A 25,789-nucleotide genomic window follows, 5' to 3' on the forward strand; every position below is an offset into this window, starting at 1 on the left:
CTCCTTAATCGAATCTTGTTCATTACACAATTCCCTATCCAGGAATTCCTTTCCCTTAGTAGGCTCAGCCACAAACTGCTCTAAAAAACCATCTCATAAGCATTCTACAAATTCCCTCTCTTGGGATTCAGCTCCAACCAGATTTTCCCAATCAACCTGCATATTGAAATTTCCCATGACTATCCTAAATTCCCCTTTTTACATGCCTTTTCTGTCTCATATTGTAATTTGTACTCCACACATGGCTACTGTTTGGAGGTCTGTATATAACTCCCAACCCTTGTTCCTTAAATCTACTCACAAGAATTCTACATCTACTGGTCCTCTTTTGAAGGATTTGATTTCATTTTTTAGCAATGGAGCCACCCTTCTGCTTACCTGCCTATCCTTCTGATTCAATGTGTATCATTGAATGTTCAGCTGCCAACTGTGATCTTCTTTCAGACTTGACTATGTGACACCCAAAATATCATACGTGACAATCTCTAACTGCGCTGCTTGATCGTCTACCTTATTCTGTATAATGTGGGCATTTAAATATAACACCTTCAATCCTATTTCATCTCCCTTTTCAATTTTGTCTCTTTTACACTTCAACACATCCCACTGACTGCATATTCTCTGCCTGTCCTTCCTTACTGTCTCACTACACACTGCATCTACTTGTATACTAATCACCTAATCCTCAGACTTATCACTCCAGTTCCCATCTCCTTGTCAAATTAGTTTAAACCCTTCCCAACATCTCTATCAAATCTGCAAGGATATTGCTATTTAATAGTCCATTTCTCTCATTATCCAAAGTTTCTTTAACTTGTCAACGTCTCCTTATGTCTAACTGGAATATACCTGTCCTATACTTCTCAAGGGCAATGCAATTGGTGGAAATGTAAAAATTCACAACCACCAACATTGAGTTTCGGTTCATTTTAAGAGGCTGGACTGACATGATGACGTAATTACGTGAAGAGTTTTTGTTAAAGCGTGCTTTGAGTTCAGGTGTTGGGAGTTCAATAAAATGTGTTAGTTTTTCTTAAATGCCTCATGCAGTTTTATTTGTGAAAATCTACACTCATCACATTTAAAAGTGCATGGAATATTCTTAAAGTGCTGTAATCCGTGGGCTACGTACTTAGTGGAGGAAAGAGGGATTAGAACTAAAGCAAGCAGAGTGACCATGAATTTGCTATAATTCAGAAACTCACAAGGTCGGTATATTTGCTGGTTTCCCACAATGCACAGTGATATTCAATTTGATTAGGCACAGTATATATCTCCCTGATCAATAACTAAAATTGAGTCTGATTCTACTCTCTGCCTTTGGACTGTCAGGAAGTCCCTCATATTTGCACTGGCTTTTGGACTGCCAGAAACTCAGTCCAAATCCTAATCCCTCACTCAAAGCAAAGAACTTTATCTACAGTTTTCTTTTGGTTCTTTTATCAACCATTTGTAAATCCTAAGGCTATAAGAAATCGTCTCTCTGATATAAGTTAGATATGGTCCTTGTGGCTAAAGGGATCAGGGGGTATGGAGAGAAAGCAGGTGCAGGGTTCTGAGTTGGATGATCAGCCATGATCATGCTGAATGGCGGTGTAGGCTCAAAGGGCCGAATGGCCTACTCCTGCACCTATTTTCTATGTTTCTATATACTTGCATTAAGTCTGGCAGACTAGTCTTCTTCATGGAGAGCAACCTCTTTAATGAAAAACTCCTTTATGCCTTCTCCAATAGGTTGACGTTTACAAAATAGAAATAAAGGAAACCAATCACTATAAAGCACTTACTGACATTTAAATTGTCCTTATATTATTGCTTTGGCTGATCCCAGAATTCAAGATTTGGATTTTATTTATCATGCATGAACCATTGAACCAAGAAAATTTAAGGATCTCTGATAAAAATGAGACAAAGGCAATGTGTTTCACCTTCAGATAGTCAGTGGTCAATGAATTTGCAATGACATCAAAGAATGAACATAGTAATAGTGGGAGTATCAATTACCCTGATACTGACTGTAATAAAGCCACTGCATGAAGTCCATGAAGAACAAGGTTAATTCCTGGGATGTCCGGACTGTCTTATACAGAGAGGTTACAGAGACTGGGCTTGTACACGCTGGAATTAAGGAGATTGAGAGGGGATCTGACTGCAACATATAAGATTATTAAGGGATTGGACGAGATAGAGGCAGGAAATATGTTCCAGATGCTGGGAGAGTCCAGTACCAGAGGGCATGGTTTGAGAATAAGGGGTAGGTCATTTAGGACAGAGTTAAGGAAAAACTTCTTCTCCCAGAGAGTTGTGGGGGTCTGGAATGCACTGCCTCAGAAGGCAGTGGAGGCCAATTCTCTGGATGCTTTCAAGAAGGAGCTAGATAGGTATCTTATGGATAGGGGAATCAAGGGATATAGGGACAAGGCAGGAACTGGGTATTGATAGTAGATGATCAGCCATGATCTCAGAATGGTGGTGCAGGCTCGAAGGGCCGAATGGTCTACTTCTGCACCTATTGTCTATTGTCTATAACACAGAATCTCCAACTTCTATTCAGGAACACACTTTATTTATAATATGGCTAGTCTATAAGGAGATTATGGAAGAGCAGGGGTGGGAATTGCAATTCTATGCAACACACACAAAATGCTGGAGGAACTCAGCAGGCCAGGCAGCATCTATGGAAAAGAGTACAGTCGACATTGCAGGCTGAGACCCTTCATCAGGACTGCATGAAGGGTCTTAGCTCTAAATGTTGACTACTCTTTTCCTACAGCATTTTGTGTATGTTGTTTGGATTTCCAGCATCTGCAGATTTTCTCTTGTTTGTGAATGCAATTCTATATTTTTGGCAACAAAGTTGGGGAGATGAACAGAATATCAATGGAAGTAAAATATTGTAGAGATCATAACTAAACAGTTATGGAAAAGGAGGAACATGTGGATTGGAAACAGCTACTTGAAGATAAATTAGTCTCAGAATAATGGAAAGCATTCAAGAAGCAGACTTAATGGCTCAGAATGCACGTTCTCGGAAAGAAAATGTGAGAGACTGTCAAACCTGTAGAACTCAGCATGACAGAGAAAAGTGAAGACAAGAATGGAAAATGTGTCAGACACAGAGTTTAATGTGGCAGAACCCCCTGAGAGTTTAGATGGTGTAAGAGTGAAATTAAAACAAAGTCAAGCTGTTAAGAAATTATTTCAGCAATCGTAGAAAAGTACTTTTAAATCATGATGTCTGAACCAACCATAATGCCAAATTGATATGGTAAGTAAACAAAAAAAATTGCAAGTGCACAAAGAAGGAGGTATAGCTAGAAAGAGGGCGATGTACCAGATGGGTGTGAGTAAGATTCTTAGTAAATATCTTCTAACTCTTCACAAAAGGCATGGATAATGCTAATGTATCTAAGGTGAAACATTTGACAGGGTCAAAGATAATAAGACATATTAAAGACTCTAGCACATTTTCAAATTCAATCTAATTGCATCTATTAAAAGAAGGGAGGATATTGCAGGAGCTCTCTCTAGTTTTCCAGTGTTCTTTCACTATAGGAATGGTGTTCAAGGCTTTGGGAACTGCAAACATAACAGAGATGTTTGAACATAGATGAGATAATTTACCGATTAATGATGGCCTTTTTGTTTAACTTTGCTGTAGGATGGATTAGAGACAACAGAAATTGTGAAATCAAACAGTAGTGATTAATCACAGATTGACAGTATGAATTTGTTAAGGGCTGTACTTGTTTGACTAGATTACCTTCTTTCTGGAGATAACAAGAAAATGATTGGATGAAATTGCAAATGTTTGCCTTGAAGTATGGAAGTTTTAGGGAAATTTTAAAAGAAGTGTCCAAAAAGATGTCCAGTTTAGACTCTGTCCAACTCAGACAGTTTAGTACAGTGGGAACCTGCTTCTGTCACCACATATAACACACAGCAAAGGAACAGGCTCTTCAGCTCACAATTTTGTGCCAAACTAATTAAACTAATTATTAAATTCCTAATGGACGGATTGCTTATGCCTACGTTATGTCTATGTCTCTCCATTCCCTGAACATTCTAAGGCCTGTCTAAGGTCCTAAGTAATGCCTCTATTATACTTACCTCCATTACCAACCCTGATAGTGCATTCCAGGTATCCACCACTTTTAACTACTCACCAGTCTGTTATGACCTGGCCTATGACTAGAGAGGACATGAAGATCTTCATCAAATTGAGATATGCAATAATTTCTCTTGCATATCTCAATTAGTTGGGGTATATCCCGCCAGGCCTTGGGGACTTATCACCTTCTTGTTCTTCGAGAGACCCAAAATGACCTCTTTCTTTACCTTAAAAAGAAACTTCTATTATTATTTAAAAAACTATACACCGGTAAATCATGGCAGCAGCAGCGAAGCTATTGGAGAGGATTCTTAGGGTTAGGATTTCTGAGTATTTGCAAAACTATTCTCTAATTAGGGAAAGCGATGATATTATCACAACCATGGATTCAGCAGCGCAGCAGATACTGCAATTGCGCTCGTGAATATGCACGTGTCAGCTAATTATTATTTTGTTGTAATAGTATTTAACTCAATTTTTTCCACTGTAGTGCTTTTCAAGACTTGAACACAGCACAGCAATGCTTCGCTGCCTGTTTGTATTTGGCCTTGCCTGAGAAATCGGACTGTCGAGTCAACTGACTCTGAAGACTAGCGGTATTTGTTTTATATTTAGTTATTCCTTTCGGCTTCATTTTCCATTTGAGAGTTTAGCTAGTGGCCCTGGTTGGCCTAGTGTTTATTGTTTTCTTTCCCTTTTATCTCTTGCATTAAAGTCTGTGAACTATCGACCCACATCACTGTCTCTCACTCCACACTTGGGCCATATCCAAACGGTGACAGATATAACTCGTGTAGATCTAGACCTATCTGTGGTGATAGGCAAACCGCGGTGAGTCCAATTCCTTGCTGAGACAGGAATTCGCCTTTTTTTAAAAATATTGCAACACCAGAATGTTGAACACAAATTCCTGTCCCTCTCTCAATTAGGTCTCCGTAATGGCCACTACATACAGTATTTCTACCATACTGATGCATGCTCTAAATTCATCATCCTTACTAATTGTCCAAGCATTAAATTAAGCACACTTCAACCTGTCCACCCTATTGTGTCTATTACCTTGCTCCTGCACGTCCTTGCATAGAGACTTAATAGTCATGACATAAAGCTTCTTCTCATTTTTTACAATTTCTGAAATGTTGCCCTGATTCTTAACTCCCAGTTAAACTAGTTTAAATCCACCTTAGCACTCGTGAAACACCTTACCAGGATATCGATTCCCCTCCTGTTAAGATGCAGGTCAGTCCTGCCCCAGAAGAGGTTCCAAAACCCTTGTCTGCTGCACCAGTTCCTCAGCCACACAATCGTCTGTTCCATATGTCTATTCCTGCCCTGACTAGCATATGGCACTGGGAGTAATCCAGAAATTTTTGTCTTCAAGGTCCTACTTTTAAGTCCCTTTCCTAACTCCCTGCCCTCAATGCATGGGACCTCTTTCCCCTTTCTTATTGTTAGTACTAATGAGCATTTGTTCTCTGGCTGTTCATTTCCCTGCTGAGAATGTTCTACAGTTGCTACAAATAATGCTAGACCTTGGCACCCATGAGGCAGTACACCATCCTGGCATCTCTTTTGCAGCCACAGTCCCTCTAAGTACTGAGTCTCTTTTCACTCTGCCTGATTTTAGAGGACCTGTTAGTGCCATCACAAAGAAGGCACAACTGCACCTCTTTCTTGGAAGTTTGCATAGAATTGGCTTGTCACCTGAAACATGGTGCCACTGATTTGTAGATTCAACATGATGCATGGTAACTCAGGGCAGTGTTCGGAGTTCATTCCTGGCGTCCACTGCGTGTCGTTCCCGTGGAATGTGTGGGTTTTCTCTAGGTCCTCCGGTTTCCTCCCACAGTCCAAAGACGTGACAGGTAGGTGCGTCATTGGCCATTGTAAATTGCCCCATGATTAGGTTAGGATTAAATCAGTTGCTGCACGGTGCAGCTGAAAGGGGCTGGAAGTGCCTGTTCCACACAGCAATAAATAAATAAAATCTTTGACAAACTTGTATAGATGCACAGTGCAAGGTATCCTGACTGGTTGCATCTCAGCCTGGTATGGAAACACTGCTGCCCAGGAATGGAAGAGTCTATGAAAAGTGGTGGACAATCACAGAAAAACAGAGAAGTGGTCAATCGCAGAAAATAAAACTCTCCCTACCACTGAGCACATTTACATGGAGCACTGCCCAAGAAAGCAGCATCCATCATCGAAGACCACCATCATCCAGGTCATGCTGCCTTCTCAGTACAACCATTGATTGGGCAGGAGGTACAAGAGCATTAGGTCCCACACCACCAGGTGCTGGAACAGTTATTACCCTAAAACCATCAGGCTCCTGAACCAGCATGGATAGCTTCACTCACCTCCACTCTGAACTGATTCCACAACCTACAAACTCAGTTTTAAGGACTCTACAACTCAAGTTCTCAGTTTTTTTATTTGCACGATCAGTCTTCTTTCGCACATCAGTTGTTTGTCAGTATTTATGTATAGCTTTTTCACAAATTATATTGTATTTCTTTATTTTCCTTAAATGCCTGCAAGAAAATAAATCCCAAGGTAGTATATGGTGACATAAATGTACTTTGATAATAAATTTAGTTGGACTTACCCTTCCCCATTGAGACTGATCACAATGCCACCAACCATGTATTCTACTTTTCATTTGCTTATGCATTCGTTGGTCCACTTCTACTGAAATTTAAATCCTCACAAGTTGGCAATATTACAGTAGGAACCTTTTCCTTTGACCCAGAACTACTGACTTCATTGCCACAGTCGGACCACTTCTCCTTTATCTTTTGCTTTTATGTTTTGTAAACCATGTATTAATTCTTCAAATATCATCCAATTTTGTTCAATGTCATATCTTCACAATCTAGCATATCAATATAGGTATCACATACACTGTCTGTTTGATTAGTTTCAGATTGAACTTAATCACTTTCAGATGTATGCAAAAATTAGCATATTTACAGCAACTTACATTATGATTGTCTGGCTCTAAACATAGTGATGTTCTTTTCCCACATCATACTGATGCAAAATCATCTAATTCACTCTCCATGAAGTTATCTGAATAGAATCACTGCTCACTTGCTTTGACCCAGTAGGTCTGCAATGCCCCCTACTACTCTAATTTTCTGATTTATATCATGCCTGACATTACAATCCTTTGGGTGTCCACAAAGACTGACAATATTTTCTACCCCTTTCAACTCCACCCAACTTCCAAGTCTTTGTCATACTCTTTTCTGCTTTATCTGACTTTTCTAAATGTATCCTGGAATATCTTAATCCTAAATTGAGTCGCTTTGCATCCAGATCTCTGTAATGGCTGTTTCATCACATATAGTTATATCTATTTATGTCAGCAATCCTGAAACAAAGTTAAAAATAACAGTTCACACCAGAAAAAGAACTTCAATTTTATAATCTGAGCACTTCTCCATACTCTAGTTTTGGTTGGAAGTATACAGACTTGCAAAGCATCATATTCAACAGAGAGTTGCCCATTAGCTGGAAAGGGTACAGAAAAGATTCACAAAGATGTTATCAGATCTAGAGGGTTTAAGTTATAAAGAGGCACTGGAGAGGTTGGGGCATTTTCTCCCAGGGATGACCTTATTGAGGTATATATAAATCATGAGGGTCATAGTTAAGATGAATGTTCAGTCTTTTTCCATAATAGGACTACAAAACATAATGGATTCAGCCCAGTATATCACAGGTAGAACCCTCCCAATCACTGAACACATTGACATGAAACATTGCTGTAGAAAAGCAGCATTCATTATCAAAGATTCTCACCACCCAGGCCCTGCTCTTTTCTCACCGTTGCCATCAGGTAGAAGGTACAAGAGACTCAGGATTCGCACCACCAGGTTCAAGAACAGTTACTACCATTCAACCACCAGGCTCCTGAACAAAAGGGGATAACTACACTCATTTAAGGACTCTTTTATCTTGGTATTTCATGCTTGTTATTTATTGCTATTTATTTTTATCTGTATTTGCACAGTTTGTTGTCCATAGATCCTATTTACAGTTACTGTTCTATAGATTTGCTAGTATGCCCACAGAAGAAGACATACCTATGTGGTGACATGTATATATTTTGATAATAAATTTTGCTTTGACTTTGAGGGAATCTAAAACTAGCAGTTATATTTTTAAAGTGCATGAGGAACAGTTTAAAGGGAAGCCATAGGGTAACTGTCTCCAAGCAGAGGGTGGACAGTGTGTGGAGGGTGCTAACAGAGGAAGTCAGATGTGGGTACAATTGACTTGTACAGTTGCATGGATAGGAAAGGTTAAATAATGAGCTAAGTGTAGGCAAATGGGATGAGCTCAAGTCTGTAGTGGTTAGCATGGACAAGCTGGGCCATAGGGCCCATTTACAAGCTGTGTACCCTTGTGACTCTGATCTATACTAATCTCTTTCCTATAAATACCAGCCCAACATAATCCCAGAGAAACTGCAGACTTGAAAGTAATTGCAATACTATATCAAGCTTTATGTAAATACACTTCAAAACACTATAAAACAGAACACAGTCCTGACGAAGGGTCCCGGCCTGAAACATTGACTGCTTACTCTTTTCCATAGATGCTGCCTGGCCTGCTGAGTTCCTCCAGCATTTTATGTATGTCATCTTGATTTCCAGCATCTGCAGATTTTCTCTTGACTATGAAACAGAAACCAGCTCCATATAATAATGGACATTGGGCCCAACTCAATGGAGCTCAACCCAACCCAACCCAACCCAACCTCACCCCACTCTGACTTGCCAGATGTAAACTCCATCCCTATACGCCAACCCTTTACTCCAAATCTCACCCCAGTCATCACTGAGAAACTGAGCTTTATTTGATGTATGGTCAAATAATAAATTTCAGCTCAATGATACCAGTAATCATCTCTAACAATATATTTTTTAAAAATGTGAAATACTGAAATTATTTTTCAGTTGCAATATACACAGAATATTGCATCAAATAACTTAAACTAGATTATCTAAGGCAGTGCTGTAGCTATTGAGAAGCTATGTTGTCTATAGAAAACACTCTAGTAATGTGGTATGTCTTGGGATTGAAGAGATTTTCTGACCTGCTACCCGATGGTGATTCTCACTTTACTGTTCTCTGACATAATTCCATGCATTTCCTAAAGTGTTAAAGATCAGACTCCATATATTTGTGTCAAATTGGCATTCCATCAGTATTTATTGGGGCCTGACAGGATTTGGTACAACACACACCCATCCAGAGCAAACCTGCAACCTAGTTTTGCTATCTCTTTCCTAATTTCAGTTACGGTCATAAATCTACAATACAGCACTCTGTTAAAAGTGCCTCCAAACACTGTCTATGATTGTCACATCTGCTGCATTTCCACTAGTCAATAACATTGGTAAACCATCACCTTTTCTGTTGTGATCCATGATAGATTTACTAATAGTATTAATAATATTTTTGGGATTCTTTACTGTTACATTTCCAAGTAGTTTACCTGTTCCGATATAAACTATTCCTACAGTCACAGACACCATTTCCATTTCATTCAACAGAAACTCTGCCACAGATCCTGATGGATTCAGCCCTGTCTATATCTTCATTTGGACTCACCTCCAATTTTATATTCATGCATCAAACCATGAGGCACAACATTTGGAGGTACTTGATACACCATTCCTATACTTTATTCTTTTGAGAGATTCTAGAGTTCCTTTGTATGTAATCAGCAGCAAGATTTAACCAGTACTTTCTCAATTGGAATGTTAATAAATGAAATCTTTCTGAAAAATGTTGAAATTTTAATGGAAAATAATTTGCTGTATGGAAATTTGCTGTAAGCAAGTTGACATCAACGTCAACATCAGCTAAACCAAAGAACTGATTATTGACTATAGAAGGAGGAAACCAGAGGTCCATGAGTCAGTCCTCATCAGGGGATTAGAGATGGAGAAGGTCAATAATCTTAAATTCCTCAGTAGTACCATATCAGGCAATTGTCCTGGATCCAGCACATAACTGCCATTACAAAGAAGGCGCATTTGTCATGTAAAACTTTACAAACTTCAAAGCAGCTCAGAAGCAAATTTACTGATTGGTTGCATCACGACCTGGTATGTAAACACCAATCTTCTTGAACAAAAAGAATCCTACAGAAAGTAGTCCATCATAGGTAAAGATCACCCCACCACTGAGCACATCTACCAAGTGCTATCGCAGGAAAGCAGCATCCATCATCAAGGACCCCCACCATCTAGACCACGCTCTCTTTTTGCTGCTGTCATCAGGAAAAAGGTACAAGAGCCTCAGGACTCACCCCACCAGGTTCAGGAACAGTTACTACCCCTCAGGCATCAGACTCTGAGCCAGTGTGGATAACTTCACTCACCCCAACACTGAGCTCATTCCATAACCTATGGTTTCACTCTGAAGGACTCTACAACTTGTTCTCAATATCAACGATGACTTATTTTTCTATTATTATTTTGTTTTTTTCTTTTTGTATTTGCACAATTTATTGTCTTTTGTACAATGGTTGTTTGTGTGTAGTTTTTCCACCTATTGATTCCATTGTGTTTCTTTACATTCATCGTGAATGCCTGCAAAGAAATGAATCTCAGGGTAGTCTATGTACTTTGATCATAAATGTACCTTAAATCTGAAAGAAAACAATCACCAACAGTGGAAAATAAAGGACACTGCAGCTTTGACAACAGAAAAGAATGTCAATTGTAACATGTTCAGCTTTGGACACAATTAACCACTGTAATAACAACAGAATCCAAACTCTAAGTTACTCATGAACTTGTTGGTGTCTCATGAGGTGAGATGAACGGGTGAATGCCTTGCTACACACGGAACATGTGTACGGCTTCTCCCCAGTGTGTACTCGCTGATGTGTCAGCAGGTTGGACGAGTGAGTGAATCCTTTCCCGCACACAGAGCAGGTAAATGGCCTCTCTCCATTGTGAACTCGCTGGTGTATCAGCAGGGTGGATGAGTGTGTAAAGCCCTTCTCACAGACGGAGCAGGTGAATGGTCTCTCTCCGGTGTGAACTCGCAGGTGTTTCAGCAGATGGGACGAATTGGTGAATCCCTTCCCGCACATGGAACAAATGAATGGCCTTTCACCAGTGTGAACACCTCGCTGATGTGTCAGCAGAGTGGTGGACTGACTGAAACCCCTTGCACAAACTGAGCAAGTGAAGGGTTTCTCCCCGGTGTGAACTCGCTGGTGCTGGATAAGGTTGGACGAACATCTAAATCCCTTCCCACACTGAGAGCAGCTGAAGGGCTTCTCATCACTGTGAACCCGCTGGTGTGTTTGGAGTGTGCACGATTGTGTGAATCCCTTCCCACACACAGAACAAGTAAATGGCCTCTCCCCAGTATGAGTGCGGCGGTGAGCATCCAGTAAGGATGGATAATTGAATTCCTTCCCGCAGTCCTCACATTTGTATGGCTTCTCCATGGTGAGGATGTCCTTGCATTCCTCTGGTTTGGTTAAAATCTCATCCACACATACAACAGTTTCTCCACACTTTAAATATTGTAATGCTTGTTCAGGCTTTACAAATAGTTAATGCATTTCCAGAGACTTTAGTGTGCTTCTCTTTCATTCAGCAGGATATGTCTGATGTCTTTTCAGACCCACTGGTGTTTTTTCACACATCTTCATCTTCACTGATTACAATGATTACGTTCAGGTCCTGATAATTTGAGTGACTGTTACTCCTGACATGGTGCTCAGCTTCAACGTCCTTGTTGGCAATTTCTCCCCCTTCGATCACCTGGAGAAGCATAGGATACAAATTCAGAACAAACATATGTTTATCATTTTTTGTTTCAAATCTGAAGATGTCTAAATGAAGCAAAAAAAAACTGCACAGATGCTGGCAATCTGACATTAAAATACTGGAGCTAACTGGTTTGCAATATTCAGATTCCGGTTCATCTATTTATCGCACGTACACCAAAACGTACAGTGAAATGTATCACTTGCTCACAACCTAAAGATGTGCTGGGGACAGCTCACAAGTGCCACCTGCCAATAGAGCATCATACTCAGAGCGCTCAGCGGGACAAAAGCAACAACTCTCCCTCCCATCCAAGCATGCAGACGGTCTGCAAACCCAGGATGGGCTAAGCCTCCAGTCTCCATTGAAATGGCAGAGAGAAACTAAAAGAAAGAAAATAAGATTTCAGGTCACACATACAAAATGCTGGAGAAATTCAGCAGGCCAGGCAGCATCTATGGAAAAGAGTAAACAGTCAACGTTTCAGTGGTGGGCAAGTTGTTGGAGAAGATCCTGAGAGGCAGGATTTATGAGCATTTGGTAAGACATAATCTGATTAGGGATAGTCAGCATGGCTTTGTCAAGGGCAGGTTGTTCCTTACTAGCCTGATTAAATTCTTTGAGGATGCAACAAAACACATTGATGAAGGTAGAGCAGTGGATGTAGTGTATATAGATTTCAGTAAGGCATATAATAAGGTTCCCCATGCAAGGCTCATTCAGAAGGTAAGGAGGCATGGGATCCAAGGAGACCTTGCTTTGTGGATTCAGAATTGGCTTGCCCACAGAAGGCAAAGTGTGAACACGGAGGTCGGAGACCAGTGGTGTTCCACAAGGATCAGTTCTGGAGCCCCACCTCTTTTTGATTTTTATAAATGATCTGAAGAAGTTGCAGGGTGGGTTAGTAAGTTTGCTGATGTCACAAAGGTTGGGGGTGTTGTGGATAGTCTGGAGGGTTGTCGGAGGTTACAGCATGACGTCGATAAGATGCAGAACTGAGCTGAGAAGTGGCAGATGGAGCTCAACCCAGATAAGTGTGGTGGTTCATTTTGGAAGGTCAAATTTGAAGACAGAATGTAATATTAATGGTAAGACTCTTGGCAGTGTGGAGGATCAGTGAAATTTTGGGATCCGTGTCCATAGGACACTCAAAGCTGCTGCGCAGGTTGACAGTGTTGTTAAGAAGGCATATGGTGTGTTGGCATTCATCAACCGTGGGACAGAGTTCAAGAGCCATGAGGTAATGTTACAGTTATATAAGACCTTGGTTAGGGTGCTCAGTTCTGGTTATCTCGCTACAGGAAGAATGTGGAAACTATAGAAAGTGTACAGAGGAGATTTATAAGGACGTTGCTTAGATTGGAGAGAGTGCCTTATGAAAATAGGTTGAGTGAACTTGGCCTTTTCTCCTTGGAGTGACAGAGGATGAGAGGTGACAATAGAGGTGTATAAGGAGATGTGAGGTATTGATCATGTGGATAGTCAGAGGCTTTTCCCCAGGGCTGAGATGGCTGACACAAGGGTGCATAGTTTTAAGGTGCTTGAAAGTAGGTACAGAGGGAATGTCAGGGGTATGTCTTTCATGCAGAGAGTGGTGAGTGTGTGGAATGCACTGCCAGTGACGGTGGTGGAGTTAGATACAATAGGGTCTTTTAAGAGACTCTTTGGTAGGTACATGGAGCTTAGAAAAAGAGAATGCTATGCAGTAGGTTAATTCTAGGCAATTTCTAGAGGTGGTTACACAGTTGGCACAATGTTGCAGCCAAAGGGCCTGTATTGTGCTTTAGATTTCTATGTTCTGGGCTGAGACCCTTCAGCAGGCCTGCTCAGTTCCTCCAGCATTTTGTGTGAGTGGCTTGGATTTCCAGCATCTGCAGATTTTCTCTTCATGATAAGATTTCAAGTCAGTCACTCCTTATCAAAATTGATCTGAACTTTCTTTAGTTCAACAGGAAGGTCATCAAGCCAAACATTAATTCTCTGGCAAAGACAACTCAGTTCATGGCATAGCAAAACTATTATTGAATGTTACATGGGCCTGAACACTTTCTGATAAAGAACACTGTCTAGCAACCTGAAAAGTCTCAGTGATTCCAGGGGCCATTTTGATGGTGCAAGTAAAATTTTGACCTCAGCTGTGAAGCTATTTATGTTAAATCATTGAAAGACAAATGAATCTACAAAAGAAGTTTGAAAACGAAAATAGAGCAAGCACTGCACTAGAGACAACTTTATAAAGAGAATCAGCAGCTTGTTTGTAAATAATATCATAATTCGAGTATTGTGACAAATGCTAGTTACCTTTTATGTTTTGATCAATGTCTGTAGTGAGATGCTGAAGATGTTCTATAGGTCAGTTGTGGAGAGCACCCTCTTCTTTGTGGTGGCATGTTGGGGAGGAAGCATTAAGAAGAGGGACGCCTCACGTCTTAATAAGCTGGTAAGGAAGGCAGGCTCTGTCGTGGGCAAAGTACTGGAGAGTTTAACATCGGTAGCTGAGCGAAGGGCGCTGAGTAGGCTACGATCAATTATGGAAAACTCTGAACATCCTCTACATAGCACCATCCAGAGACAGAGAAGCAGTTTCAGCGACAGGTTACTATCGATGCAATGCTCCTCAGACAGGATGAAGAGGTCAATATTCCCCAATGCCATTAGGCTTTACAATTCAACCGCCAGGACTTAAGAACCTTTTAAAAGCTATTATTAATGCTTTTTGGATAGTGATTTTGATGCATATCATATTTTTTACTGAGTTAAGTATTGTATGTAATTAGTTTTGCTACAACAAGTGTATGGGACATTGGAAAAAAGTTGAATTTCCCCATGGGGATGAATAAAGTATCTATCTATCTATCTATCTGATGTTAGTTGAAAGATTGGTGTGTTTCAAAAATGTAATTCATTAGTGTCGAGGGTTCATCTGGGTATTCTTTCCCATTTCAGAGACAACGGTAAATGATAAACCAGAAGCCATCTTTCATTATTAGCTGATGTTAACAGGATGGGAGGCAGATGTTAATCTGGTAAGAGGTAGCAGTTTACTGCGATAAAGGACAGATAATTTAACTGATAGGATGTGACCCTGAGATCTTGCAATTATAGCTGTGCTCGAACTACAATTATTTGTCACTTACACGTAGTTCACAAGGAAAACTGACAATGAAAGCAGTGTTACTCGACGCAATAAACTACAAAACAGACATTAAAATAACAAGCGAATGGGCGAAAATCAGCAGTGCCTGGAGTTCAATGCGAATGAAAGTGACGTCAGTCAGTCGCTGAACACTGAGGAGTAAAATAATACAAGGGAGGCAATACACCGGCTGTCAATCAAATCAATGAGCCAATCATCGTCTCCCCCGTCACAGAAACCCAGATCCAGTCTGTGGACCGTCACCGAGATGGTTGCCCACGCTCCGTAATTCTCACCGTTCCACTGGTGATGGCAGATCAACTCCGCGGGAAACGAGCAAATCAAACAGCCTCACAACACGGGGCTATCAGGATGTGAAACGTCCCAGTTCAGCGCGGGTGCAGTTCTGCCCGACGTCCAATCCCCCAGCAAATCACGATCCCTCCTGCTCCGTCTCAGCCCACGACCACAACGACGCTTCCTTGGAGGTAATTCATTCCTGCGCAGTCTCAGCATGGGGAGTCTGCAGTCACACTGCGGACGCGTTTAATTAACTTAATAGAAAAGAAGAGTTGCAGATGCTGTAAAACTGAAATAAAAACAGAATATGTTGGAAGCATTGAGCAATGTCGGAGAGCACCTGGATTTTCTAGCCTGAACCGTTTACTCACTACTCTTTACACACATGCTGCTTGACTTTGTGAGTGCCTCTTGCAGTTTCTGTTTTTATAAGAAATGAGAGCAGGAGTAGGCCACCCGGCTCGTCGAGCCTGCTCTACCAGTCAATAAAATCATGGCTGATCTGGCCATGGTCTCATCTCCACCTAACTGCCTTTCCCCAATAACTCTTCGTTCCCTCCTATGAAAAAATCTATTCAACCTTCTCTTAAATATATTTATTGAGGTAGCCTCCACTGCTTCATGGGCACGGAATTCCACAGATTCACCACCCCCTGGGAAAGGCCGTTCCTCCTCATCTCCGTCCTGAATCTTGAGGCTATGTCTCCTAGTTCTAGTCTTATGTCATTGGAAACAGCTTTCCTGCCTCTGTCTAATCTATCCTTTTCATAATTTTATATGTTTCTATAAGATCTCCTCTCATTCTTCTAAATTCCAGTGAGTACAGTCCCAGGCAACTCAATCTCTCCTCATAGTCTAGCTCCCTTATCTCTGGATGAGGAGCAGTGGAGGCCAAGTCATTGAGTATATTTAAAGCAGAGGTTCATAGATTCTTGATTAGAAAGGGTGATAAAGATTACAGAGAGAAGGTGAGAGAATGGGGTTGAGAGGGAAAATAAATCTGCCATGATAGAATGGCAGAGAGGAGTAGATAATGGCTGAATGCCCAATTCTGCTGCTTTGACTTATGCTTTTCTGTCACAGCAGTGGTCAATATGACATTACTGAATAGTTATTAAAGAGAAGCTTTTTGGGTGGAGATGAGAAGAAAGAAGGATGATCACCTTGTCAGGATTGTACTAGAAGCCCTCAAATAATCGATGGGAATTTGAAGAACAAGTGTGAAGCAAAATTGTGCAGAGTTGGAAGAAGTTGTAAGCTGTAAAGGTTTGTCATAGCAGGGAATTTTGACTTTTCTAACATAGACTTGAACTGCCATTGTGTTAAGGGTTTAGATGGGTGAAATTTGTTCAGCGCATTCAGGAAAGATTCCTTGGACAATATATAGGGGGCTCTACCAGGGAGATGACAAATCTCAACCTACTCTTGGGTTTTAGAGTGGGATAAGTGATTGACTTAACAGAGGGGACATTTCAGGATCATTGACCAGAATTCTATTTGTTTTAAAATAGTTATGGAAAGAGATAGAACTGGTCCATAGGTTCTAATTCTAACTTGGAACAAGGCAAATTTTGACAGTATAAGGTAGGAGCTTACCTCATTGGAGTAGGTTGTTTGTAGACAAAGGCAAGGAGCTGTTGTTAAAGAGAATGAGAGCTTGAATTCTGCATGTTCTTTTGCAAGTGAAGGGCAAGGCTAGTAGGAGTATAAAAGCCTGAGGGATATTGAGGCCCTAGACCGGAAAGAGGAGGAGGGATGAGCCAAGTACGGGCAATTGGATCAAATTAATCTCTGGAGGGGTGTAGGTTCACATTGATCTCACTATTCTCCGTGGCCTTCTTATTAAATACTGATACAAAGTACTAGCTTATTATCTAACCCATCTTCTTTGGCTCCAAGAATAAATTTGCTCCTTGTCCTTGAGTAGGCCTACCCTCTCCCAAGACACCCACTTTTTAAAACTTGTTTTAAAAACACCTTAGGGCTTCCCTTAAATCTACTAACCACGGATATTTGATGGCCTGTTTTGGCTCTCTTGATTCCCTCTTTGCATTTATTCTTGCTTTCCCTGTAGTCGTTAAAGGCCCTGTGTGTTTTCAGCTACTTAACCCTTACATTATTAGGACATAGACTTAAGACGAGAGGGGAAAGATTTAAAGGGAATCTGCAAAGAAACATTTTCACAGAGGATGATGGATATGTGGAACAAACTGCCATTGGAACTAGTAGTCACAAATACAATAAAAACACTTGAAAGACATTTAGACAGGGATATGGATAGGTAGGATTTTGGAGTGATAATGGGCCATGCACAGGCAAATGGGATTCACTTGGGTAGTCAACTTGTTCAAAATGGATAAGTTGATCCGGACGGACAGTTTCCCTGCTATATGACTTTTCATAGAACATAGATCAGTATTGCACTGGATAGTCCAGTTGGTCCATGCCGATGACTGGCAGGAGATACAGAGAGGTACATTAGGTACACCTGCTTGTAAATGCAAATATCAGCCAATTATGTGGCAGCAACTCAGTGCATAAAAGCATATAGACAGGGTCAAGCAATTCAGTTGATGTTTAGATCAAACATCGGAATGGGGAAGAAATGTGATCTAACTGACATTGCTGGTGCCGAAGGTGGTGGCTTCAGTATCAATCTCCTGGAATTTTCACAACAGTCTCTAGAGTTTACAGAGAATGGTGTAAGAAACAATAAAGCACCCAGTGAGTGGAAGTTCTGTGAGTGAAAATGCCTTTTTAATGAGAGTGGTCAGAGGAGAAACTAATTAAAAAACTCCAATCACCACAGTAGATCTGTGGTGGACATGATCTCACTGGCTCTCCATGCAGCCTTAGATCACCTGGACAGTACAAATCCCTGTGTCAGGAGCAACATACAACAAAATGCTCAAGGAACTCAGCAGGACAGGCAGCACATATGGATGCTGTTTACTGACTACAGCTCAGTGTTTAACACCATTGTTTCTACAGTTCTGATTGAAGAGCTCCAGCACCTGGGCCTCTGAACCTCCCTCTGCAACTGGATCCTCGACGTCCTAACTGGCAGACCACAATCTGTGCAGATTGGAAATAACATCTCAAGCTTGCTGACAATCAATAGTGGTGCATCGGGGATGTGTGCTTAGCCCATTGGCTCTACTCTCTCAACACCCAGGACTGTGTGGCTAGGCACAGCTCAAATACATACTGTATATAAATTTGCTGATGATACAACTATTGTTGGTAGAATCTCAGATAGGTGGCAAGAGGGCCTACAAGAGCAAGATATATCAGCTAGTTGAGTAGTGTTGCAGCAACAACTTTGTACCCATCGTCAGTAAGACCAAAGAACTGACTGTGGACTTCAGAATTGCACACCAGTCCTCATAGGGGGATCAGAAATGGAGTGTGCAATTTCAAGTTCCTGGATGTTAATATCTCTGAGGACCTAACCTGGAGCCAACATATTGATGCAGCTTTAATGAAAGCAAGACACTTGCTATATTTCAATAGGGGTTTGAGGCGACTTGGTCTGTCAGCCAAACACTCGCAAATTTCTACAGATATACCATGGAGAGCATTCTAACCGGCTGCAGCACTGTCTGCTGTCGGGGCGGGGGAGGGTAAGGGTGGGTGGTGGTGGTGTGGCTACTGTACAGGATGGAAGTAAACTGAGCGAGTTGTAAAATTAGTCAGCTCCATCATGGGAGCTAGTCTCAGCAGTATCCAGGACTTTTTCAAGGAGCAGTGCTTCAGAAAAGCGACATTTATTATTGAGGACGTCTACCACCCAAGATATGTCCTCTTCTCATTGCTCCCATCAGGAAGGAAGTACATAAGCCTGAAGACACACACTCAATGATTCAGAGACAGCTTCTTCCCCTCTGCCAGCAGATTTCTGAATGGATATTTCTGAATGACTATCTCACTACTTTTTTTATTTCCAATTATTTTGCATTACTTATTTAACTATTACATAATATATATTTACTGTAATTTAATCCAAGGTTCTCATAACTTGCCTTTCTTGCCTTTCACTTTGATGGGAACAAACCAGATCTGAACTTTATGAAGCTGCGCTTTAAACAATCACCACATGTCAGATAAGGATTTTCCCGGAAAACAAAATCTCTTTCCAATTAGCTCTCCCCAGCTCCAGTCTGATGCCCTCATAATTTGTCATCCCTGAATTTTCCTGCGAGGTCCACTCTTATTCTTATTCATAGCTATCTTACAGTTAAGGAATTGTAACCACTGATTCTCATTCTCTGTATTCGCTGGTCAGGCTCATTCCCCAGTAGGAGATCCAAAAGAGCATCCCCTCTAGTTGGATGACTGACATATTTTTTCAAGAAACCTTCTTGGACACAACTAACAAATTTTGCTCCATCTAAACATTATGCAATGAGGATTTCCCAGTCTATGTTGGGGAAGTTAACCCACGATCCTAGCCCTGTATTTGTTTATACTCCTACCTTCATATTTGCTCCTTAGTGTCCTGAAGACTATATTACACTATCAGAGAGATGGCACCTTTCTTATTTTTGAGTTCTACCCATGTACCCTCCATGTCTTCTATGCGGCAATGATATTGTCCCTGATAAATGGTGTAGCTTATCCCCACCCCTGTCTCTGTCCCTATCTCTTCTACAACATTGAAACTCTGGAGCATTTAGTAACTAGCCTGGTTTTTCTCTCACTTGCCATAGCATGATAGTTCCTTGTATTGATCCATGCTCTAAGTTAACCACTTTTACACTGAATGGTCCTTGCATTGAAATAAATACATCTCACCCCAACTGTCATGTAGTTTATATCCCTAGCTCCTTGTTGATTTGCTGCTAATGGCTTCTAACATAGCTTCATTCCTCCACTCTGAGATTTGCTGCTCTAATCCCACTCCCCCGTAATCTAGTTTAAACCTTTCCAGGTAACAACAGTGAACCTCCCTGCCAGGCTAATGACTTCCCTTCAGTTAAGGTGGAGCCAGTCCCTCTTATATAGGTCAGCCCTGTCCAGAAAAGGTCACAATGATCCAGAAACCTGAAGTCATTCCCCCCCAATCACTTCTCAACCACAAATTTATGTGCTCTACATTTCTGTTCCTACTCCCACAAACACATGGCATGGACAGTAATGCAATGATTCTTACCCAAAGTCCTTCTCTTTAATTTCCCTCCTAACTCCTATGCAGGGCCTCATTCCCCTTCCCTACCAAGGTGCATCATGATCTTGGGCTGCATATCCTACCCTTGGGAATGTTTTATAGCCACTCCCTGACTCTGGAACCTGGGAGGCAACAGGCCACCCTTGTATCTATTTTGCAACTGCAGGATCTCCTATCTGCCCATCTAAATGTGAGGCACCTATCACTATTGGTCTACTTGACTTCTCTCTTACTCACTGAGCCTCAGAACCATTCTTGGTTCTGTCAACCAGGGTGCTGCTGCTTTGCCAGAAAGGTTGCCCATTGTTTCTGATCTCTACCAATGATGCCTTAGTGGATGACCCTTCGACTGTGGCCTGTCTGAGTGCAGTTGTGACCTTCTCCCTGATCACAACTCCCTGCCTCTTTTGCACTTCTCTTTCAGCCTGGAAAGTTGAGTTTCTAGTCCTGCTCCTCTCTTTACCAAATCTCCCTAAAGGCTAGAATGCTGCAGTTCCATGCACTACTAATCCAGGCTCTGTTACCTGTCATACTCCTTGAAAGGAAATAGATTCCCTTCAAACTTATCTGTCTATTAATGCAAAAATGGGTGCTTGAGGATTGGGAAAATTGATGAGGTGAAGGGCCTGTATCTACCATGCCATAGAAAAGGGTAGATTCTCATTGGAGATAATTATGACTCTAAGATCATAAAATATAGGAGCAAAATTAGGCCATCTGGCCCTTTGAGGCTGTACGGCCATTTCATCATGGCTGATCCATTTTCCTCTCAGCCCCAATGTCCTGCTTTCTCATCATATCCCTTCATGCCCTGATTAGTCAAAAATTTATCAACCTCAGCCTTAAATATACCCCAATAACTTGGCCTCCACAGTGCCAGTGGAAACAAATTCCACATATTCACCATTCTTGGGCTAAAGAAATTCATCCTCATCTCCATTCTAAAAGGACATCTCTCTATTCTGAGGGATGTCCTTTGGTCAAAGACACCCCCCCCCCCCACTCCTCTCACCATCCTTTCCATATCTACTCTATCAAGGCTTTTCAACACTCAACTGGTTTCAATGAGGTTACCCCCCATTCTTCTGAATTCCAGTGAGTAGAGGGATGAAGCCATCAAATGCTCCTCATAAGAAAAGCTTTTCAATCCCAGAATCATTTTTGTATACCTTCTTCAAACCCGCTCCAATGTCAGCCCAGCCATTCTTAGATAAGGGGCCCAAAACTGCTCACAATACTCCATGTGAGGCCTCACCAATGCTTTATAAAACCTGAACATTACATCCTTGCTTTTATATTCTAATCCTCTTGAAATGAGTGCTGGCATTGCATTTGCCTTCCTCACCATCGACTCAACTTGCAAATTAACCTTTAGGCAATACTGAGGAGGACTCCAGAGTGTCTTTGCACCTTAGATTTATGAATTTTCTTTCCATTTAGAAAATAGTCTACACTTTGATTTCTTCTACTAAAGTGCATAACAATACACTTCCAACACTGTATTCATCTACTATTGCTTCTTTGTATTCACTTAGTCTTCCTGACTCCTTCTGTAGCCTCTCTACTTTTTCAAAGCTACCTACCCCGCCACCTGTATTCATATCATCTGCCAACTTGGCCACAAAGCCATCATTTCTCTCATCCAAATCATTGCCATAAAATGTAAAAAGAAGTGGTCCTAACTTGTGGAGCACCACTAGTCACCAGCAGCCAACCAGAAAAATCTCCCTTTATTCCGACTCTTTGCCTCCTGCCAATGCTCTGTCCACGCTAGTATCTTCCCTGTAATACCATGGGCTCTTTATCTTGTTAAGCAGCCTCTTGTGTGGCACCTTGTCAAAGGCCTCCTGAAAATCCAAGAACACAACATCCACTGATTCTCCTTTGTACTTGTTATTTATTCAAAGAATTCCATAGATCTGCCAGTCAAGATTTTCCCTTTAGGAAGCCATGCTGACTACGGCCTATTTTATCATGTGCATCCAATTACCCTGAACCCACATCCTGAATAATCGGCTCCAAAATCTTCCCAACCACGGAGGTCAGAATAACCAGCCTATAATTTCCTTTTCTTCTGCCTTGCTTCTTTCTTGGACAGACATTTGCAACTTTTCAGTCTTTGGGAACCATCCCATAATCTAGTGATTCCTGAAAAATCATTACTAATGTTTCCGTGATCTCTTCAGCTACTTCTTTCAGAACACTGGGGTGTACACCATCTGGTCCAAGTGACTTACTTCCCTTCAGACCTGTTAGTTTCCCAAGCACCTTCTCCCTAATTATGGCAATTTCACACACTTCTTCCCCCTGACACTTGAATTTCCAGCATGCTGCTAGTATCTTCTGTAGTGAAGACTGAGGCAAAATACTTATTCAGTTTGTCCCCATTATTATCTCTCCAGCATCATTTTCCAAAGGTCCATTATCTACTCTTGCCTCTCTTTTACACTTTACATATAGAATAGTACAGCACATTACAGGCCCTTCGGCCCACAATGTTGTGCCGACCCTCAAACCCTGCCTCCCATATAACCCCCCACCTTAAATTCCTCCATATACATGTCTAGTAGTCTCTTAAACTTCACTAGTGTATCTGCCTCCACCACTGACTCAGGCACCGCATTCCACACACCTACCACTCTCTGAGTGAAAGACCTTCCTCTAATATCCCCCTTGAACTTCCCTCCCCTTACGTTAAAGTCATGTCCTCTTGTACTGATCAGTGGTGCCCTGGGGAAGAGGCGCTGGCTGTCCACTCTGTCTATTCCTCTTAATATCTTGTACACCTCTATCATGTCTCCTCTCATCCTCCTTCTCTCCAAAGAGTAAAGCCCTAGCTCCCTTAATCTCTGATCATAATCCATACTCTCTAAACCAGGCAGCATCCTGGTAAATATCCTCTGTACCCTTTCCAATGCTTCCACATCCTTCCTATAGTGAGGCGACCAGAACTGTACACAGTACTCCAAGTGTGGCCTAACTAGAGTTTTATACAGCTGCATCATTACATCGCGTCTCTTAAACTCTATCCCTCGACTTATGAAAGCTAACACCCCATAAGCTTTCGTAACTACCCTAACTACCTGTGAGGCAACTTTCAGGGATCTGTGGACATGTACCCCCAGATCCCTCTGCTCCTCCACACTGCCAAGTATCCTGCCATTTACTTTGTACTCTGCCTTGGAGTTTCTCCTTCCAAAGTGTACCACCTCACACTTCTCCGGATTGAACTCCATCTGCCACTTCTCAGCCCACTTCTGCATCCTATCAATGTCTCTCTGCAATCTTCGACAATCCTCTACACTATCTACAACACCACCAACCTCTGTGTCGTCTGCAAACTTTCCAGCCCACCCTGCTACCCCCACATCCAGGTCGTTAATAAAAATCACAAAAAGTACAGGTCCCAGAACAGATCCTTGTGGGACACCACTAGTCACAACCCTGCAATCTGAATGTACTCCCTCCACCACGACCCTCTGCCTTCTGCAGGCAAGCCAATTCTGAATCCACCTGGCCAAACTGCCCTGGATCTCATGCCTTCTGACTTTCTGAATAAGCCTACCGTGTGGATCCTTGTCAAATGCCTTACTAAAATCCATGTAGATCACATCCACTGCATTACCTTCATCTATATGCCTGGTCACCTCCTCAAAGAACTCTTTCAGGCTTTTTAGGCACGATCTGCCCTTCACAAAGCCATGCTGACTGTCCCTGATCAGACCATGATTCTCTAAATGCCCATAGATCCTATCTCTAAGGATCTTTTCCAACAGTTTTCCCACCACAGACGTAAAGCTCACTGGTCTATAATTACCTGGACTATCCCTACCACCTTTTTTGAACAAGGGGACAACATTCGCCTCCCTCCAATCCTCCGGTACCATTCCCGTGGACAACAAGAACATAAAAATCCTAGCCAGAGGTTCAGCAATCTCTTCCCTTGCCTCGTGGAGCAGCCTGGGTAATATTCCGAATATCTGAAAGAACTTTTTGTATCCTCTTTAATATTATTGGCTAACTTGCATCTTTTTCTTTATGACTTTTTGGTTGCCTTCTGTTGATTTTTAAAAGCTTCCCAATCCTCTAACTTCGCATTAATTTTTGCTGTCATAGGCTTTCATGTTGGCTTTAACTTTTCTTGTCTGCCATGTTTGTGTCATCCTGCCTTCAGAATTCTTCTTCCCGTTTGGGATGTATACATCCTACACCTCCTGAATTGCTCCCAGAAATTCCAGCCATTGCTGTCATCCCTGCTAGTGTTGCTTTCCAATCAATTTTGGCCAGCTCCTCTCTCATGTTTCTGCAATTCCCTTTTCTCCACTATAATACTGATACAACTGACTTCAGCTTCTCATTCTCAGATTGTAGGGTGAATTTATTTCATACCACGACTAAATACCATTTGTGTAGTCGGCAAGGGTAATTTGGATGCCTAACCAGCATCGCTAGCAGAACTGCCCACTGGAAATCGCGGCTGCATTGTTTCATACGGACAGCGAGGGAATGTTCGGCACCTAAGCAAAAGGGACAAGGTCTTCCTCTTATGTCCCTTTATTGTCTGAGAGAAAACTAGTTCTGTGTTTTAAATCATCGGATGGAAATCAGGGTTGAGGACTGCTGCGCAATTTTGTAAAACTAATCTGTAAAAAGGAAACAACCCCGTAGGGCGTCATACATTAAATTCTCACAAACAGCGGAAAACGGATAAATAGAAACATTAAATGCGTGCAAGCGAGCGAAGCGAAGGGAAAAAGGAATTGAATTCTGGTAAAATTTCGACTGCAAACTATTAAAATTGCAAAATTGTGATCAAAGTAAAAAAAGGTACATACGCATTAAGGTTGAATGTAAACAATGCCAAAATCGTGAAGAGCTCTTAACTGTATGAAACATTTAAGTTTGATAAGATTATTGGAAAAAACCTGGACGAAATATACCATCAATGTTAGATATTATGAAACCGATCTCCTGCAGGATAGTGTGAATGAATGGGATAAACCCCCATTGATTTAGAGATAAGACCGTGCGAATGCGTTAACAGACGTGCAAACTCCATTACTAATTGAAAGGAATGCGAAACGTACGATAAACTACAAAAAAGTGTGATACAGGCGTTAAAAGGACTAACGAGCAAATATTTGCATGAACCAAACGGGTGAAAGGACAACACAATAATTTAGTTGACGAATATCTCCGCAGTTCAGAAGCCATCGGAAACAACGTCGAAAAGCACAGACGCGCATTCAGGTGGGCGGTCCTGCTAC

General features: G+C 41.5%; 1 protein-coding gene and 1 long non-coding RNA gene across 2 annotated transcripts in view; one reads left to right on the forward strand and one right to left on the reverse strand.

Annotated features, from left to right (window-relative positions):
- Nucleotides 1–9,788, forward strand: part of LOC140716379 (uncharacterized) — a 75,575-nt gene extending 65,787 nt beyond the window's left edge. The window contains exon 3 of the long non-coding RNA XR_012096289.1: nt 9,679–9,788. This is a non-coding gene — a long non-coding RNA (uncharacterized lncRNA). The remainder of the gene's footprint in view (nt 1–9,678) is intronic.
- A 46-nt stretch (nt 9,789–9,834) lies between these two features.
- On the reverse strand, nt 9,835–15,566 carry LOC140716377 (uncharacterized). Its single transcript, XM_073029060.1, has 2 exons — nt 15,352–15,566; nt 9,835–11,913 (listed from the first exon to the last, which is right to left on the reverse strand). The coding sequence occupies exon 2, from the start codon at nt 11,592–11,594 to the stop codon at nt 10,917–10,919; it is 678 nt and encodes a 225-aa protein (XP_072885161.1). The 5' UTR covers nt 11,595–11,913; nt 15,352–15,566; the 3' UTR covers nt 9,835–10,916.
- Between the last annotated feature and the right edge of the window lie 10,223 nt (nt 15,567–25,789).

Source organism: Hemitrygon akajei, chromosome 25 (assembly GCF_048418815.1).
Source record: "Hemitrygon akajei chromosome 25, sHemAka1.3, whole genome shotgun sequence".
NCBI classification, from domain to species: Eukaryota; Metazoa; Chordata; class Chondrichthyes; order Myliobatiformes; family Dasyatidae; genus Hemitrygon; species Hemitrygon akajei.